Consider the following 18025-nt stretch of genomic DNA (forward strand, 5'->3'; position numbering starts at 1 on the left):
AATGTGATAATGGATCACTTGTACGTTTGAATGATTTGTGGTGTTGGCTAAGAGTACATGAGATCGATGAGTAGTAATGGTAAGTGCGTATGGATTCCGGGGAGTGCGGGTCCTAGTCTCATCTATTTTTGACTTGGTAGGAGTTGACGAGGAATCTATGTGGTAATATTAAATTCAAGAGATTTTGGCTTTGAGTTGTTTGGTAAGTTGAACGGAATGTGCAGTCGAAGCAGGTTACCCATTGGGATGATGGTTTGAAACGACTGTTGTGTTTATCTTGAAAATTAATTGCGACTTGAAGTCATAGGAATTTAAATTGGTGAGGCTATACTTTTCTTTGGAGATCAAGAATCTAGTTGGGAGAATTGGGGATATGGTTATTTAACTTGAAAAAAGATCGTTAGGTTACCATATGTGGTGTATGAAGTAATAAATCTTGGAAGTTGAAACTTATGTATCAAAGGTGGGTAGCATGATCATATGTATGAAGTAATAAAGCAGTAGGATCCTTGAATGTTGTTTAATAGTTTTTGATGGATTGAAGATTTAAACAGTATGGCCTGTCTTGAGATGTTTTTTTGTGAAGTACTATTGAAGGAATTAGTTGTGCTAAAACTAAAGTTTTTGAGAGTACAAGTAGGTGGGTGAGTTACCAAGAGCGTTTCGATTATGTCTAGGTGAAGTCAATGGTAGTTTATGGTGAGTTAGTTATTGCAAGATTAGATGTTATTCAAAATATAGGTAATGAGCTTGAAGTGTGGGATATCGGATAAAGGTTATAGGCGCTCTCGTTGGTTGGCTGGGAAGGATTTGGGCCTTTTGGAGATGTTCCTTATCTTTAGAAGAGATAGGTGTATTTTGGGATGAGGTTATGTGTTTTTAAATTGGGGTCTGGAGGTTGATTAGTACTGGTTTTTGTCATCAATCAATGTATGTATTTTTGTGGAATGTTGGTTTTTGTTTAAGGCAGCGGTGGCCAACTGAGGAATGAATGGAGATTTGTGGGTTTTGGACGTATATGATTTTCTATGGAAATGTGATAAAAGTTTTCTTGTGATTAGGTGTGGATTGAGCTTGTTCTTCATGATATTAATTTTTGAGGATATAGCCTTTATGTATTTTGGTGAGTTATCAAAGTGCGCGCGAAAGCATGATTTTTTGGAGATTCTTAGAAGTTCAAATTTTGTGTTGATTTTGAGGAATTAGTAGTGATTCGAAGTTTTAATGGGAGATTAATCTTTTGGTTGTGCAATTTAGTTTATGGATGGTTAACTTTGGAAGTGGCTATTAGGTTAACAAAGCTGGAATGGGATGAAAGTTTGGAAGGTAAAGCAGAGACGTCGTTGATATTAGTAATTTATGGTGTAATGATAATAACCTTTGGATTTTTTGGGAGTTGTCGATGATATGTATCTCTCAATTAGGTTCAGAGTTGTATCTTGTATCTTTTTGGCATTGATGGTTGATCTTGCAAATTTCGAGGACGAAATTTGTTTTAAGGGGAGAGGATGTGATGACCCTCTTTTGCGTGTATTTTCACTGAAGGGTTGTTTTTAATTTAATTAATATGTTGGTTTATTTATTTTAAATTAATGTATTTTAATTGGTTTTTAATTTGTTTGATGTTGTGTTTAATTTATTTAGTCGTTTTATGGTTTTTAAAATCATTTTCGGTGGATCTGTTTTGGTTTCCGGATTGAGGACTAGATCTCAATTCTTTTCCCTTATCTTTTCTTTTCTTTTCTCTTTTTTTCTTTTTCTTTTTTCTTTTTCTTTCTTTTTCCTTCTTTTTCTTCCTTTTCTTCTTCTTTCTTCTTCCTCCTCTCCGGCGTACGCACAGCAGCCCCTTTTCTCTCCTTCCGTCGTCGCCTGTTTGTCAGCCTAGTGCGCCGCCGTCCGGCCGCTGTGTAGTGCACCACCCCACCATTCTCTTCCCCTCCCACTAGAGATCATCCCCACCAATTTTCAGAGCCATCGAACCAGCCGTTAGCCGCCACGAGCCCCTGGAAGTCACAGCACCTGCTCTATTTTTCCCCCTGTCGGCGATTGCTTTCGCAACCCTAAACTGCCGCTCGCCGGGGGTGTGGCCTACACCATCCACCCAGTTTTATTCCCCTCTCACCGGTGAACATCCCCACCAAGTTTCACCTCCATCCAAGCCACTGTTAGCCACCACGAACTCCTCCAAGCCACACGGGTTTTCACCGATTCCGGCACCGTCGCACTACCTCCGGCCACCATCTCTTCATAGCTTCTTCCCCCACCTCTTGCCGACCTAAACCACCCATTTTCGGTCTCGATCCGTTGCCGGAGCAGCTCCCACGAGCTCAACTTTGATTTAAACTTTTTTCGCTTCCTCTACCGTTTCCACCACCACCCATGGCCAAAACTCGTTTCCTTTAGCTTTATAAATATCTCAAGACCATTCCCTATCAATTTTGGGTCTTAGTTTGTCCCCGTTCGAAAGTGAGTAATTTATTACCAACGGCAACAGTGTAAATTACACTGTTACGTTGCTTTTCTTCCGCCGTTTGCAACGCCGCGAGTTTTTAAAAAATACCATATAGTGCTGTAAGTATTTTCCAAACTCTACTTTTAGATTTAAATATATTTTGCTCTTACAATATTTATTTGACTGCTGGTTGGTTGATTCCGAACTGAGTCCGAGGAGTTCGGGGGTCGGATGGATTGAGGACGGAGTTGTTTGGTTGATGTTGTTATTTGTTTAAGATATTTGTGCCTTGATGTTTGCTTTGTATAGTGCACGCATGTTCATGTTTAAAAAGGGAAAATCAGATTTTTCGTGTAGTTGCATGCATGTACATGTGTTTGAAAAATGAAAGCTGTGCTGGTAAGTGAGAAATGATTTATGGTATATGTGCACGGTTGGACTGACTGGTTTGAGTCAGAGGCTCGCGTAGGGACGGTGGTGAGCAGGGATGGTGGTAGAGTCCCACCTGTGATTCCCGCCTACAGTGCTCGCGTAGGGACGGTGGTGAGTAAGGATGGTGTAGAGTCCCGCCTGTAATTCCCGCCTACGGTGCTCGCATAGGGACGATGGTGAGCAGGGATGGTGGTAGAGTCCTGCCTGTGATTCCCGCCTATAGTGCTATGACGGTCTGGTTTTTGGGCCATTATTGGGGATAATGGTGAGATTATGTTTAAAGGATATGTCTTGGGCCAAATGAGACTTTTGGCATGAGTTGGTGAGAAATATGTTTTTGGGACCAAATGGGATTTTGGCGTGCATGGAAAAAATGTGATTTTATGGGATGTGAGCATTTGCATTCTTTCATGCATATTGTGGAGTTTATTATGTTTTTATCTAGTGGTGTTTGGATTTTACTTACCTGCGGCACCATTTTTGGTACCGTAGATTTTGGTGCAGGGATCGAAGAAGAGGAGGAGGCTGATCTCGAGGATGCGGCTCTGCCGGAGGTCTGAGTTGAAGTTAATATCTTGTTGTTGCTTTGAATAATATTTGTATCTTGTAATATTTTAATATATAAGTTTTGAACAGGTTTGTATTAAACAAGAAAAATTCTGGTACTTAGTTATGACTTTCGTTATTCTCTACGTGTTTCTTCATGCACATTTGTTGCTTATACATACACTTGGCACTCGTCGATAGGGTGGTGACCCGTCTTGATTTGAGGGGTGTCCGTGCGTGGAGATTTGAGGGCGTCACATGAGGTGTATGTTGTGGTTGTGAAGGGGCGTGGTGTGTGAAGGGAGTAAACGTGGAGTGTACTCCATGTAGTGCAGCGATGTACCTTGTGACGTGCGTCATAGTGATGTGTGGCATAGTGTGAGTGGAAGAGAGTACATGTGGCGTGTGCTATGTGTTGTGTAGCGATGCACCATATGGCATGTCGCAAATGAAAGAATGGTTGCGTAGTTGAGGAGTATAGAATGTGTTGTGTAGCGTCGAAAACTGTGTAACAGTATCTCGAAATAGCTATAACGTGACTTGTAGTCCGAGGTGAGAGTTGTCATCTTGTAGTTGACTTATGGTTGAGAATATGTATAAACTGGTGGAAAAGTGAAAGAGTAGTGCAACAGAAGCATAATGGGTGAAATAAGGTCCAAAAGACTGCTAACCCTAGCACACGGGACATAACAGTATGCAACGGCCAATGAAAGCGATAAGAAAGAAGGTATGCATGTTAAGAAAGAATGAATGTATATATGAAAAAACTTTTTAAGAAATGAAGACAACGAGGCGTAGGAAACTATTTTTTGAAAGAAAACATTTAAAAAAAATAGAAAACATTTTTAAAGAAAAATCTCACTTGCAACATTTTAAAACGAATCGAATGTCTATGCATGATAAGTATATGATATGTATGGAGTGATGAATGCATGACTGAAAACTTATGTTATTATATTTTAACTGTATGAAGTAATACTTACGAGTCATCGATTGATTTTAGTTTTAATGTGTGTCCTTCTAGGGACAAGATGATCTCTCTTGGGTGCACTGTTCATGAAGAGATGCCGTCGTGCTCCACCACCGAGGCCACCTTGAGCCTTTCCAAGACCACGCCTAGCTATCTTCAAGCTCAAACTGCCACTTTATGTGGCGGACAGACACTGTACGTGGCCAACTGCCACTGTACGCGGTGTTAACTGCCACGTACGACTCCTCTGACGAGCAGCGAGCGATGCACGGGTTATCTCGTCAATGATGTAACCCTCTATCTCTTGTTATTTATATTAATATTAGATGGTTGGTTGGACTGTAGACTATGTTATTAGTTATTGTGGAGTTCGCTGCGTAACTATGAAGTGAAGTGTGGTTGTGTAACGAAATGTTGGTGTAATTGTGTAGTGTTGTGGACTGTGCTATGAAGTATGAGCTTGAGGTGTATGCTATAGTTGTGATGCGATGTGGTGTGTGAAGGGAGTACATGTGGAGTGTACTCCATGTAGTGTAGCGATGCACCATGTGATGTGCACCGTAGTGATGCATGGCATAGTGTGAGTAGAAGAGAGTTGACATGAAGTGTACTCTGTGCAATGTAGTGATACACTGAACGGCGTGTCACGAAGGTTTGAACGACATAGTTGAGGAGTGTAGAGTATATTGTGTAGCGTCGAGAACTGTGTAACAGTATTCTGAAGCAGTTGTAACGTGGCCTGTAGTTTAAGGTGACCGGTGTCACCTTGTGGTTGATTTATGGCTAAGAGTATGTGCGAAGTGTTAGAAAAGTGTAAGAGTAGCACAGCGGAAGCATGACGGGTATTGTGATGTGACTTAGGATTAGTCTCGAGCTATGTGATGTGACAGAGGTGCATTTGTGGATGTAGTCCTCTTGTTAAGTGACGAGATGAACTTATACGGGGCTGGGAAGTAGGAAGAGTCCTATTGACCGGGTCTGAACAAGTTGGTATCGGAGTAAGGTGCTTGTTCATATAATCAAACTACCAATGGACTATGTGTAGTCTTAAGCGGTAAAGGGATAAGGTACATGTGTCTCTGGTGAGACACTTGTGTAAGACAAGTTTACCATATATAATGGGTAATTTGTCCTCAGTATAGTTGTACGATGTTTAAACCTTAGAGCTGCCTCAAAGTCATGTGGCCTGTATAGAAGGAAATGAGGATTGAGTATGGGCTAGGATACACAAAGGTAGTAACGGGTAAACTGTTAAAAATAGATATCCAAAAACAACATAAGGTCCCACATTGGACTAGCTAAACTCATGCTATCTTGACTTTGTGCTACAGTAAATTAGTTTTCCTGGCCATTGTGGCGAGTTGCTGTAGAAGGATCAAAAAACTATTTTATTATTTTCTGTCTAACAGCTCCTCTCTCTTTCCCTCGTATTTTTTCTTTATTCATCCGGAAACCCCATCACAAATCAAAGCCTAGATCCTCATAAACTAGAAACATCATAGATTAACTTAAAAAAAAAAAAAAAAAATAGAAACATCACAGATAGAGCTTGGAAAGAAGTTGGTGACCATGAAAATCAAAGAAAACCATAAAATAAAATTAAAAAAAAAACAAAATTGAGAAAATAAAGGAAAAATAATCAGGGATTTTTCTGACAAAAAAATAAATACCAGCACTGCAAAAGGTAGGAGAGTCTTTCATCTGGAGGTCCTTGAACTCGTTTAAGATCTGCTTCAAAGCCATGGATGAAGCTCGAAGATCGCCTCCGATCAAGAAGTTAGAGTTTAAAGAGAGAGAAAAGGATATCATCTGCAACTCCAAGTGCCTATTAAAATATATAATTTTTGCTGAGATGATTTTGGGCTTTTGATGCGGACGACTACTTTTCTCAATAAGTGAACGAGTTTGATGTGAGAAAAACTTCATCTGCAAGTGTTTATTAAAATATATAATATAATATTATTATTTAAATTTTAAATGACTAGTTTAATGTGGACTCCTCTAACTAAAAATTAATATATTAGTCAAAAGATAAAATATTAACTAAACTTTAGATTTGGCAATGTTTGTTGGTTTTAACCACAATTCTAAATATTAAATATAAAAGTTGGGTAGAATAAATGTTGATATGTTTATATATGTGATTGTTAGGTAAATGGTTGGCAAAATATATATATTTATAATAATTTGTAGTTAAATAATAATTTATCTAATAAAGTTATTAACTAATATATGAAGTGTATTTGTAAAATATAAAAAAAAATATTATTAAAATACATAATATTTTATTATTATTTAGACTTTAAGATAGCTAGTCTAATGTGGACTAATCTATCTATAAGTCTATTTTAGAGCTAAAATTAACATTCTAGCTAAATTATAGATTTGGCAATGGCTAGCTCTAACGGGTTCGGTCTTATTTGATTTTGGATAAAATTTAAAATCGAATCAGTATGTACCGATTTTGTATTTTTTCAAAACTGATTACACATCAATTACCCTTCTAAATCAGTACTCTGATTTTATCGATTTTTGGTCCGGTTCAATCTAGTTTTTTCAATTTTAATATATTTTATTGTAATATTATATAATATAGTATATTGTAGTATATAATACTATAGTAATAATATATTGTAGAATATTATAATATATAGTGATATAAAATTAGTATAACTATTAATACAATAAACTATAGTGATATAAGATTTTAAAATTTAATATTATATTAATTAGTAATTTATCATATAATACAAAACTATTTTATATATAATTATATATTATAAATAAAAATTATTAGGAGTGTAATCTATCCGGTTCGGTTTGGTTTTAGACAAAATTTAGGATCGAACCGGTATGTACCGGTTTTGCATTTTTAAAACTAATTACGCACCGGTTATCCTCCTCATCCGGTACTTCAGTTTTACTGGTTTCCGGTCCGGGTCGGTCCGGTTTTACTAGTTTTAATGTATTATATTATATATTATGTAATATATATAATATAGTATATGTTAGTATATAATACTGTAGTGATAATATATTGTAGTATGTTATAATATATATTATAATTGTAATATATAATATAATAATATAATAATATATTATAGTATATTTTAATTTATAGTGATATAGTGTTAGTATAAGTGTATAACTATTAATATGTACTATATAGTATTAGTATAATTATTAATACAATAAACAAAATGATATAAGATTTTAAAATTTAATATTATATTAATTAATAATGTATCATATAATACAAAACTATTTTATATATAGTTATATATTATATATAAATATTATCTATAATATAAAAAATTAAAATATATATATCAATGGGTCCGGTTTTAAAAAAAGAAAAATTGGAATTGGACCGATTTTGATCAGTTTTAAGAAAAATAAAACGGTACTCGATCGAACCAAACTTGGGACCAGACCGATCCCATCGATTTGATCCGGTCTGGTCCGGTTTACCGGTTTTTTTTACACCTCTAAAAATTATATACAGTATAAAAAATTAAAAAAATATATATAAACAGGACTTGTCCGGTCCAGTTTTAGAAAAAGAAAAACTGGAACTGGATTGATTTTGACTGGTTTTAAGAAAAATAAAACCGATTTCGGACTGAATCAAACTTGGTTGCAGACCAAACCCACTGGTTTTGTCCGGTTTACCGGTTTTTTTACAGCCCTACATAGGTTGCTACATGAAATACTAAACAATCCAAATAGACCTCAGGAACTATCTTATTGAGGAATGTACGTCTTAGTATCGTCTAGAACATCAGAGTAGTAATTCTCATTGATGGTAAGAGGAAGCACTCATATGTTGCACTAAAATGTTTAAAATAAAAGATTAATTCTAATAAACTATATTTACACTGAACACGAATAGAAGATTATTGTATGGATCTTATATTACTAACGGAAGAGATGAGCAAGGCTACATTGGAATTCTAACAGATCTTGTGCAATTTCCTTCATTATCTTGTATTTTGAAAACAATCGTTATCAACCTTGTAAGTAACATAAAAGATGCACTTTTACCTATATATACGTAAGTTCCAAGCTAACATAAAGATAATAATATTCGTAATTGGGAATACTTTGTGGAATCAAAATTAGGGGTAGAGAATAGACAAACAGTAGTTGGAAAGATGAGTAAAACAATGGAAAGTTCATATTATCCATTCCAAGTAGGATGATGGTGGTGAGTTTTGGCATATGAAATGAGATAAAGAGATTTTTTTCTAAGGAAAATTTTGTTCATCACTCTCTCGAAAAAAGAGTATAATGCATTAGCCTATATAGGCACGTAAGCCTCATCATACTTGATGATCATAAATTACTCTTGAAAAAATAAAAAGTCCCTCTTGAGAAACTAAAAGACAACTTTGAGAAACTACAAGTCACTCTTGAACCAAAAAGTTTTCTTTGGAGAATATACAAAAGTCTTAATACGATGAATATTGTACATGTCACTATGACATTAATCTATTCTTAACACTCCCCCTTAATGCCTTGTGTGATAGCCAACATTTCTCTCAAATAATGAAATTTACCTTTAGGAAGAGTTTTAGTGAAAATATCTGCAACTTGGTTTTCGGTTTTGCAATACTTGAGTGGAATCTCTTCATATTTCACGGCCTCTCTAATAAATTGATGCTTGATTGCAATATGCTTTGTTCGACTATGGTAGATAGGATTCTTTGTCATAGCATGCAATAGCAGATTCGTTATCACACAAAAGTAGAGTAGCTTCTCCTTGGTTCTCACCAACATCTTCCAAGATTCTCCTTAGCCATAATGCTAGTGAAGTTGCTAATGATACTGAAATAAACTTGGTCTTGGCGGAAGATTGTGCCATACTTTGTTGCTTCTTAAATGTCTATGAAAATATATTGGAACCAAATGAAAGTGCATATCCAGAAGTGCTTCTCGTATCATCAACACACCTGGCCCAATCACTATCACAAAACCCAATCAACTTTGCATCTATATTCTTCTAATAAAAAATACCAAAATTATTTCTTAAAGACCCTCTTGGTTGCCCCAAGATGCATTTGGCCTGGCTTGTGCATAAACCGAGACAATAAGCTTGTAGCATACATAATATCCGGTCTTGTAGCCATCAAATACAAGAGGTTTCCAACCAAACTGCTATAAATAGATGCATCAACTTCGTTGCTTTCATCTTCTTTCATCAATTTTCATTCACAGTCAAAGGAGTTGCAACTAATTTACAATTCAACATTTTCAAATTTTCAAGTAGAGTTTTTATATACTTCTTTTAGCATATAAAAACATATTCTTCTTTTTGATAAATTTCAATGCCCAAGAAGAAATGCAATAAACCCAAATCATTCATTTTATATTTCTTCATTATCTCCAATTCTAAATCATTAATCATCTTTTCATCACTACCGGTAAACACTAAATCATCAACACAAAAAGAGACAATAAGAATACCGGTTGTACCTTGTGTCTTGACATACAATGTTGGCTCACTTTTGTGTCTTTCAAAACCTTTTTCATTTAAGTAAGCAACAATCTCACTATACCATGCTCGGGATGCTTGTTTTAGGCCATACAAAGCCTTATTCAACTTGTACACATTCTTCTCTTTTTCTTTTACAACAAAGCCTTGTGGTTGCTCTACATAAATTTTCACTTTTAAAAATCTATTTAAGAAAAGCTGATTTTACATCAAGTTGATACAAGAATCAACCTTTTTGAGCCACCAAAGCAATAAGAGCCTCTAATAGTATCAAGCCAAGCCACCAATCTAAATGTTTCTTGGAAATCAATTTCGAGTTGTTAACTATGCCCTTTTACTACAATTCTTGCTTTATTCTTTTGAATGGAACCATCTTGGTTAAATCTTATTTTGAAAGTCTTCTTGACACCAATCACATATTTGTCTTTTGGCCTTTCTACCAACTCTTAAGTTTAGTCTTTTCAATCACAAATGTCTCTTCTTTTATGGCTTTTTCAATGCTTCTTCTTTATTTGCATCTTCAAAAGACTCCAATTCTACAATACAAAAATTACAACTTGCCTATATATCACTAAGTCTTCTCATTCTTTTTGGAGTTGAACTTGGGAAAGAGGAATTTGAGCTTGATGGAGAAGATGGAGATGCTTTTGAACTAGCAATAGGAGATATCTCTTGTGGAGCTGCAAGAACATTTTCAACTTCATATTCTGGATTCTCAAGTTCTCCATTGAAGATAGTAACTTGATCTTGAACTTTCTTTTCTTTCAAATTCAAAGAGGCATTCCCATTAAAAAGCATCTCTCTACGAATAATCAATCCATTTTTCTTCAAACTAAGGGTGCAAAAAAAAACTAGTAAACCGGTAAATCGAACCGAACCGAACCAAACCGGTGGGATCAGTTCGGTCCCAAGTTTGGTTCGGTCTCGTACCGATTTTATTTTTCTTAAAACCGGTCAAAATCGGTCCAGTTCCCTTTTTTCTTTTTCTAAAACTGGACTAGACAAGTTTATAAATATATTTTAATTTTTTCTATTATATATAATATATAACTATATATAAAATAGTTTTGTATTATATGATAAATTACTAATTAATATAATATTAAATTTTAAAATCTTATATCATTTTGTTTATTTTATTAATAGTTATACTAATACTATATTTCTATATATTATAATATAATATAATATATTATCACTATAGTATTATATACCATAATATATTATATTATATAATATGTAATATAGTACATTAAAACGGAAAATCAGACTGAACTGGATAGAAAATCGATAAAACTGGAGTACCGATTTAGGAGAGTAACCAATGCGTAATCGGTTTTGGAAATACAAAACCGGTACATACTAGTTTGGTTTTAAATTTTTCCAAAATTGGACCAAACTGGTCCGGTTACACCCTTACTTCAAACTAAAGAGTCTATAGCCCTTTGATTTTAAGCTATAACTCACAAAGATGCATTTTTCACTACTTTCATCAAGCTTGTGCCTTACTTCTTTTGGAACATGAGCAAAGAAAATATAACCAAATACCTTCAAGTGATTCAAAGATGGTTTTCTTCTACACCAGACCTCAATTGGAGTTATATTTTCTACTGTATTTGTTGGACATCTATTCATCAAATAAACCACTGTATATACCGCTTCACCTCAAAAGGACTTGGGTAACACCTTCTCATGAAGCATAGATTTCGCCATCTAAACAATGGTTCTATTATTTCTTTCCACTACTCCATTTTGTTATGGAATGTATCTAACCATTAATTGTCTCTCCATGCCAATATCTTCACAAAACTTCTCAAATTCATCTGAGTTGTACTCACCACCTCTATTACTTCTCAACACTTTTATAAAGTATCCACTTTGTCTCTCAACAAAGTTTTGAAATTTTTTGAAAATTGAGAAAACATATGACTTTTTCTTCAAGAAATACACCCATGTCATTCTTATAAAATCATCAATGAAAATTATAAAATATTTGTTACCTCTATGAGTTGGTATTGACATAGGCCCACACATATTGGTATGGACAATCTCCAATGGTACTTTGGCTCTCCATACTTTCTTCTTGAGAAATGACTCTCAGTGATGCTTGTCAAGTGTACAACCTTCATAAACCTCTTGTAGTTCTTGTATAGTTGGCAAATTATACATCATGTTTTTTTGTTGAAGAGTCCTCAAACATTAAAAATTCAAGTGCCCAAGTCTTCTGTGCCAGAGTCATTACTCATCAACCACATCTTTATTTAAGGCCATATTTTTTAAATATAGGAAAGTGAATGGAAAACTTCTATTATTCTTCATATTGATTGTTGCTACAACTTGTCTTCTTCCCCCTTTTATCATAAATCTTGCCCAATACTTAATAAGTTTTGCTCCAAATTCGGAACAAGCAATATGTTTCGAATGTACTTTGCTCTGCCCTTCTTTGTCTCTAGAGTAATTATACATTTTCCTTTTGCTTAGATTAAGGAACCATTTCCTATCTTATCTTGGAAATTTAAGGAAGTATCAATCTCCACAAAAATACTTTAATCTACAGTCATGTGATTGCTACACCCATTATCAAGAAACTACACGTCATTCTTTTGTCCCGATACCGCTTGACAAGCATAAAACCAGTTTGCTTCACTTTCTTGCTATTCGGAAAAATTTGCTTGCTCATTGTTTTTTAAACGATAATCTTTTTAAATATGCTCAAACTTTTTAGAATTGTGGCATTGAGGTTTTCCCCATAATCAACCAACTTTATCATCATGACTACTTCTTTTACAAATTTCACATTTTTGTTAAGTAGACTCCACCTTTCCACTTCTCTCAAAATTGCTTCTTCATCTTCCTCTTCCATGTCTTCCACCTCTAGATGACTCACTCTTAAATGAGACACTTTCTTGACTTTGAATTAGCATTGATTTTAGATTGGAAGGCACTTTTAATTAAATTTTCAGAGTGCCTACTCAACTTTTGCTCAAATGTTTTAATTGAACCCATTGACTCTTCAATATTCAACTTGTCAATTTCTTTAGTTTCTTCAATAATGACAACAATGTGATCAAACTTTTCCAGCAAGCAAATTAATATTTTCTCAACAAATTTTTTATCTGAAATATTTTCTTCATATTTCTTCATTTGATTCACAACTTCCACAAGTCTAGAAAAATAGTATTTCAACAACTCTATTTCTTTCATCTTCATATTTCCAAAATCTCTTCTCAAAGATTGAATTTCTATAGTTCTTACCTTCAATGTGCCTCTATACTCCTTTTGAATAATCTCTCAAGTCTCCTTTACCATGATTGCATTGATAATCCTTAGGAAGATTATCTCAGCAACACCTTGTTGAATCAAGGTTAAGGCTTTTACATCTTTCTTCCTATGCTCATTCAATTGTTCTTTTGACATCTGTCAATTGTTGTATCTACTGGTTCTTCATACTCATTTTCTACATATTCCCAAAAATCATATGAAAGAAAAATAATTATTATCTTTACATACTAAAAATCATAATTTTCTCTATTGAAAAGAGGAAATGATGGTTGTTGGGCTCCTATATTTTGATTGCTTATACTTGCCATTATTGTTGTCTTTGAGACTTATTTTCCCGCTACAAATCTTCATGCCCAGCCACTTTTTGATTTGAACCTTGCTCTTGATATCACTATGTTGACAAATGAAATGAGATGGAGAGATGTTGTTGAAGGAGAATTTTGTTTATCACTATCTTGATAATAGATTACAATGCATCAGCCTATATATTGGCACATAAGACTCATTGTAAACCTCAGCCTATATATGCTTGTCAAGTGTACAACCTTCATAAACCTCTTTCGGGTACCAAGCTTGACCACCTGCAATACAAGGAAGATGAGGGTTCAAGGTTGATGAAACACCTACAATGCCTAAGTCAGTTTTATGCTCCTTGGAGAGAATCTCAATATGTGAGAGAACGTAAGAAAGTAACTCTAACCTGGTGTTCTACTTTTATACTGCCTGTTGGGGGGTCCTCTATATCCCATGTCAGAGGTGCTTGTCTTCCGTAAAGGACACCATGTTGTTGCCTTTAATATGGCATAGCCTCCCTAGGCTGCATCCTTGTGACAGGTTTGTGAGTGAGGCAACCTACTGTGCTGTGCACTCTGTCAGGGACAGGGGGACTTACGGTGATCTCTGTCTGCATTCCATATCTATCCTTAAGTGCAGTGTGATCCTGCCACTATGTGCGTGTGTAGGGCGGTGTTAAAAATGTTGGTGTCCCATCATTCCAAGTATATTTTCTTCTCGGGCAGGCCTTGGGCCTCTTCCTTTCTCTAACCTGTGGGCCGACTGCGCTTTAGTTGCTAGGCCTCTTGGGATAATTTAAGCCTAGTCCAGTAGGGGATGTAAATGTCATTTCTACTTGGTTTCTCAAGTTAATATTATGTGATGAAAAATTTTTAAAATTAGAAACTTCCAACGCAATTACACAAGTTCATAGAATCAGTACTCCAGCACCAAAAGGAGTCAAAGAAGGGGGAGAAAGCTCTTGATTGCATATGATCGTTGCATGCACGCACACAAATATTAGTTGATAAGAGGATATGAGCTGTAATGTAATAGAATTAGGATGGTGCTAGCGGGCCGCCCAAGGTTTATCGCTAGGCATACCACTAGTACAAATTTGTAGTTTTTTTTTTTTTTTTTTTTTTTTTTCTATGTATTTTTTAACATCCTAATTCATTAAAAAAAATATAGAATTTCACTAATAATCACTTCTTTAAATATTAAGAAAAAAATATATTCGGGCAATAATTTTAGACAGTAATATTAAGAGGGCTAAGTAGTATTTTCTATAGAATTAACTTGATGTGGCTTACTGATTGAAATATTGCCAATACCATGCTTGGATATATGGAATGTTGATTTGTCTGAAGATGCCATTAGATCTTTGATGTTATGGCATATTGGGTACCTACATCACTCAAGTACAAAATAATTTTTAATTTTTTTATCTAATTTTTTATTATTCAAATACAAAAAATAATATATTTTTTATAAACTTCAAAATAAAAATAAAAATACAAAATTATATTAAAATAATTTTTTAACTTGTTAATATTTTTATTCAACTTTTTTTTCTCTTCTTTTCTAAAATTCATTAAAATCTATTCACCCAAATTATTTCACAACTATTTATAAAATTATAAGATTCTTCAAATGTCCAAATGAGCTCAATTTGTGATTTGTGCATTGTTTCATATCTCATACTTACGTGTGAAATCTTTAATTATTTCAAAAGTTTATATTCTCACTAGTCTCCCTTTTGGACTAGACTCCCAATAATTGGTTCGATACATAAAATATTTAATTAAATAAAATAGACCATAAAGTCAAAGTTCTAATTCAAGACTTTTGTTCTAATACCGTATAAAATTACTACTTATTCTAAAAATTTAAACTAATAAAAAGAAATAAATTTAATTATTTTTATTATATTATTAACTTCGTCTAATGGTAAAATTGAACCCACTTCACCATTTTTGTCCTCTTTACTAACAAGGAAGAGATACCATTTGTAGGAAGATGATACTTAACAACGTACGTGAAAGGTCTATGTTGTCAGCAAAATATACCTTTCATTATACAGTGAACAGTTCATTATACATGCTACAGTTACATAAATGGAAAGAAGTCAACTAGAGAGTTTATTTATTGACACGTTAAATAAATTACTATTGACATAAATTCTTGTCATGACTAATTTTTAAATAATTTTAATATTTTTATACCAATTTTAAATGGTGGAACCAAATCAATTATTGCGATCGGATTTTTCTTGACTAAGAAGGCAAAATAGAAAACAAGAAAAATAATAATATTTATCATTTGTTTAATAGTCACTTTTATGCAATTATATCAAATGATTAAGAAATTATTTATTATATTTTAAATTATTTAATATCACGTAAAAAAGAAAATAAAAACACTTTAATTAATAGAGTAATAAATAATTTTTTTAACGAGATACTGCATGCTTGGAGATCAGAAGGTCCCCAAATAGTCAAATTAAAGATAAAGAATGAAGACACGATGAGAAAATTCCACAAATATCCAGAAGGAAAAAGAAAGGACCCCACACGTCATCCTCGCCCACGGAAGCAGAAAACTTCCCATACGCGCTGTCGCCGTTGAATAAAAAGTTGCAACTGGCAATACGCAGTCCAACAACTAATGAGATAGGCAGTGAGCTCAAAACCGTGTCGATCTCCCATATCTCAATACGTATGAATATCAATCCACCCGCGTCTGTTACACAACTTTTCGTTTATCTTGTGCGATATTAATTTAAAGCTTTGAATTTCGTTTCCAACTTTCTCTCATGTTCTGTCTATATATACAACGACAAGGAGCCAACTTACTTTCATTCAACTGAATTTCGAAAGTATTGGTGTGAGTTCGAGTAGTAGTGAGTTTTTTGTTCTATAGTATAAACAGCTAGCATTTCAATCTTCGTCATGATCAAAGCTAAACACGATGCATCTTCTTCTTCTTCTTCTCCTCCTCATCCTCTTATGGATGAGAAGCTTAATAGTGTGACATCTCCGAAATCAGTTATGGGAAGATTACGTCGCAAACTGTCTTCGAGAAAGAGTAGTGAAAAGCAGCGTTCTCTTTCGGGTTCTGATTTGGAGATGATGAGCAAATTCTGCAGCGAGCTCCAAAGGGTGTTCGATTACTTGGACGTGGATGGAGATGGTAAAATATCTCCTGCCGAGTTGCAAGGCTGCGTGACCACAGTGGGGGGCAATGTGTCTGTGGATGAGGTGAAAGAAACCGTGAAGTTGTGTGATTTGAACGGGGATGGGTTGCTGGACTTCGAGGAATTCCAAAAGCTAATGGAGACAGGCGGAGAAAAGGAAAAGAATGACACGCTCAAAGAGGCTTTTGCTATGTACGAGATGGAAGGGACTGGCTGCATCACCCCCACGAGCTTGAAGAGAATGTTGAGTCGACTTGGCAATTCCAAGTCCGTTCAGGATTGTATAGCTATGATCCAAAAGTTTGATCTCAATGGAGATGGCGTTCTCAGCTTTGAAGAGTTCAGAATTATGATGCGTTGATCCACCCAATATATCGTCAACAAGAATATTTGTCCTTTCCTATTCAAGTTTTTTTCTGCCTTCTGAATTCCTTTCGTACATATTGATTGATGAGAGACTTCTTCAATCTTGTAATATATATTATATACAATTAGATTACGTTGGTTTCAGCTCATTCATAGACTGTTTCAGCACTATTCTTTATGGATTCTCTCTTATTCTTTCGCTTATTTCAAGATATCGAGCAACACTCGCTAACCAAAAAGGCGAGAAGCATGAAATTCTCACTTTCTTCTACCTTTGGGTCCACCAAAACGGAAAAAATGAAATGCTTAGAGAGGGATGGACATAAGGAAAATTAAGGGTAACCAATTTAGGCAGACAATTGCTCGAAGTATGATCTAAATCCTAGGTAAGAAATATAACAACAATACCCGATACCATTGAAAAGATTTGGAACACATGCTAGTCTGAACTCTTAGCATAGTACTTCATTTGTCTGTTGAAAGTCAATCTGAGATTGATTTTGTCAAAGGTTTTTTCCTACGTACTCCTATGAGACCCGGAATGCAGCTGTTGTCATGAGTTGGAAAAATAACCAATCTAAACGCAACCACATAATAGTCTGAACTGTTAGCATTACTCAGATGTCATAGTCACTATAATTCAGAATTTTAAAACCAAGTAGTGCCAGGGTAGCGCACCACTAATATCCGCTTACCCACAAGTCAGACAGAAGTTGTAAGGTAAACACAAATTAAGAACAATATTGTTTTGCATCCATAGAAAAAGAAAATAAACAGAAACCTGTTAATATTCGAGGCCCTATATTCCAATATTGAGGGTTACCACAACATATCGTGGAATAGCATTGTCACGGTGCTCACACAGCCGGCCATACGTTGGGGATATTTTGTATAATAAATGATAGGAAAAATCTGGTTGTAAGCAATTCTGTATACCAATACGCGTACTGTGACGACCCGCTTTTACGTGTATTTTCACTGAAGGGTTGTTTTTAATTTAATTAATATATTGGT

General features: G+C 34.7%; 1 protein-coding gene across 1 annotated transcript; it reads left to right on the top strand.

The window, feature by feature from the left end:
- Positions 1-16490: 16490 nt before the first annotated feature.
- Positions 16491-17006, top strand: LOC122309200 (putative calcium-binding protein CML19). The gene has a single exon (XM_043122586.1). It carries the CDS (start codon positions 16500-16502, stop codon positions 17004-17006), a length of 507 nt encoding a protein of 168 aa, XP_042978520.1. The 5' UTR covers positions 16491-16499.
- The last annotated feature ends 1019 nt before the right edge of the window (positions 17007-18025 follow it).

The sequence above is a fragment of the Carya illinoinensis genome, chromosome 5 (assembly GCF_018687715.1).
Source record: "Carya illinoinensis cultivar Pawnee chromosome 5, C.illinoinensisPawnee_v1, whole genome shotgun sequence".
Classification (NCBI taxonomy): Eukaryota; Viridiplantae; Streptophyta; class Magnoliopsida; order Fagales; family Juglandaceae; genus Carya; species Carya illinoinensis.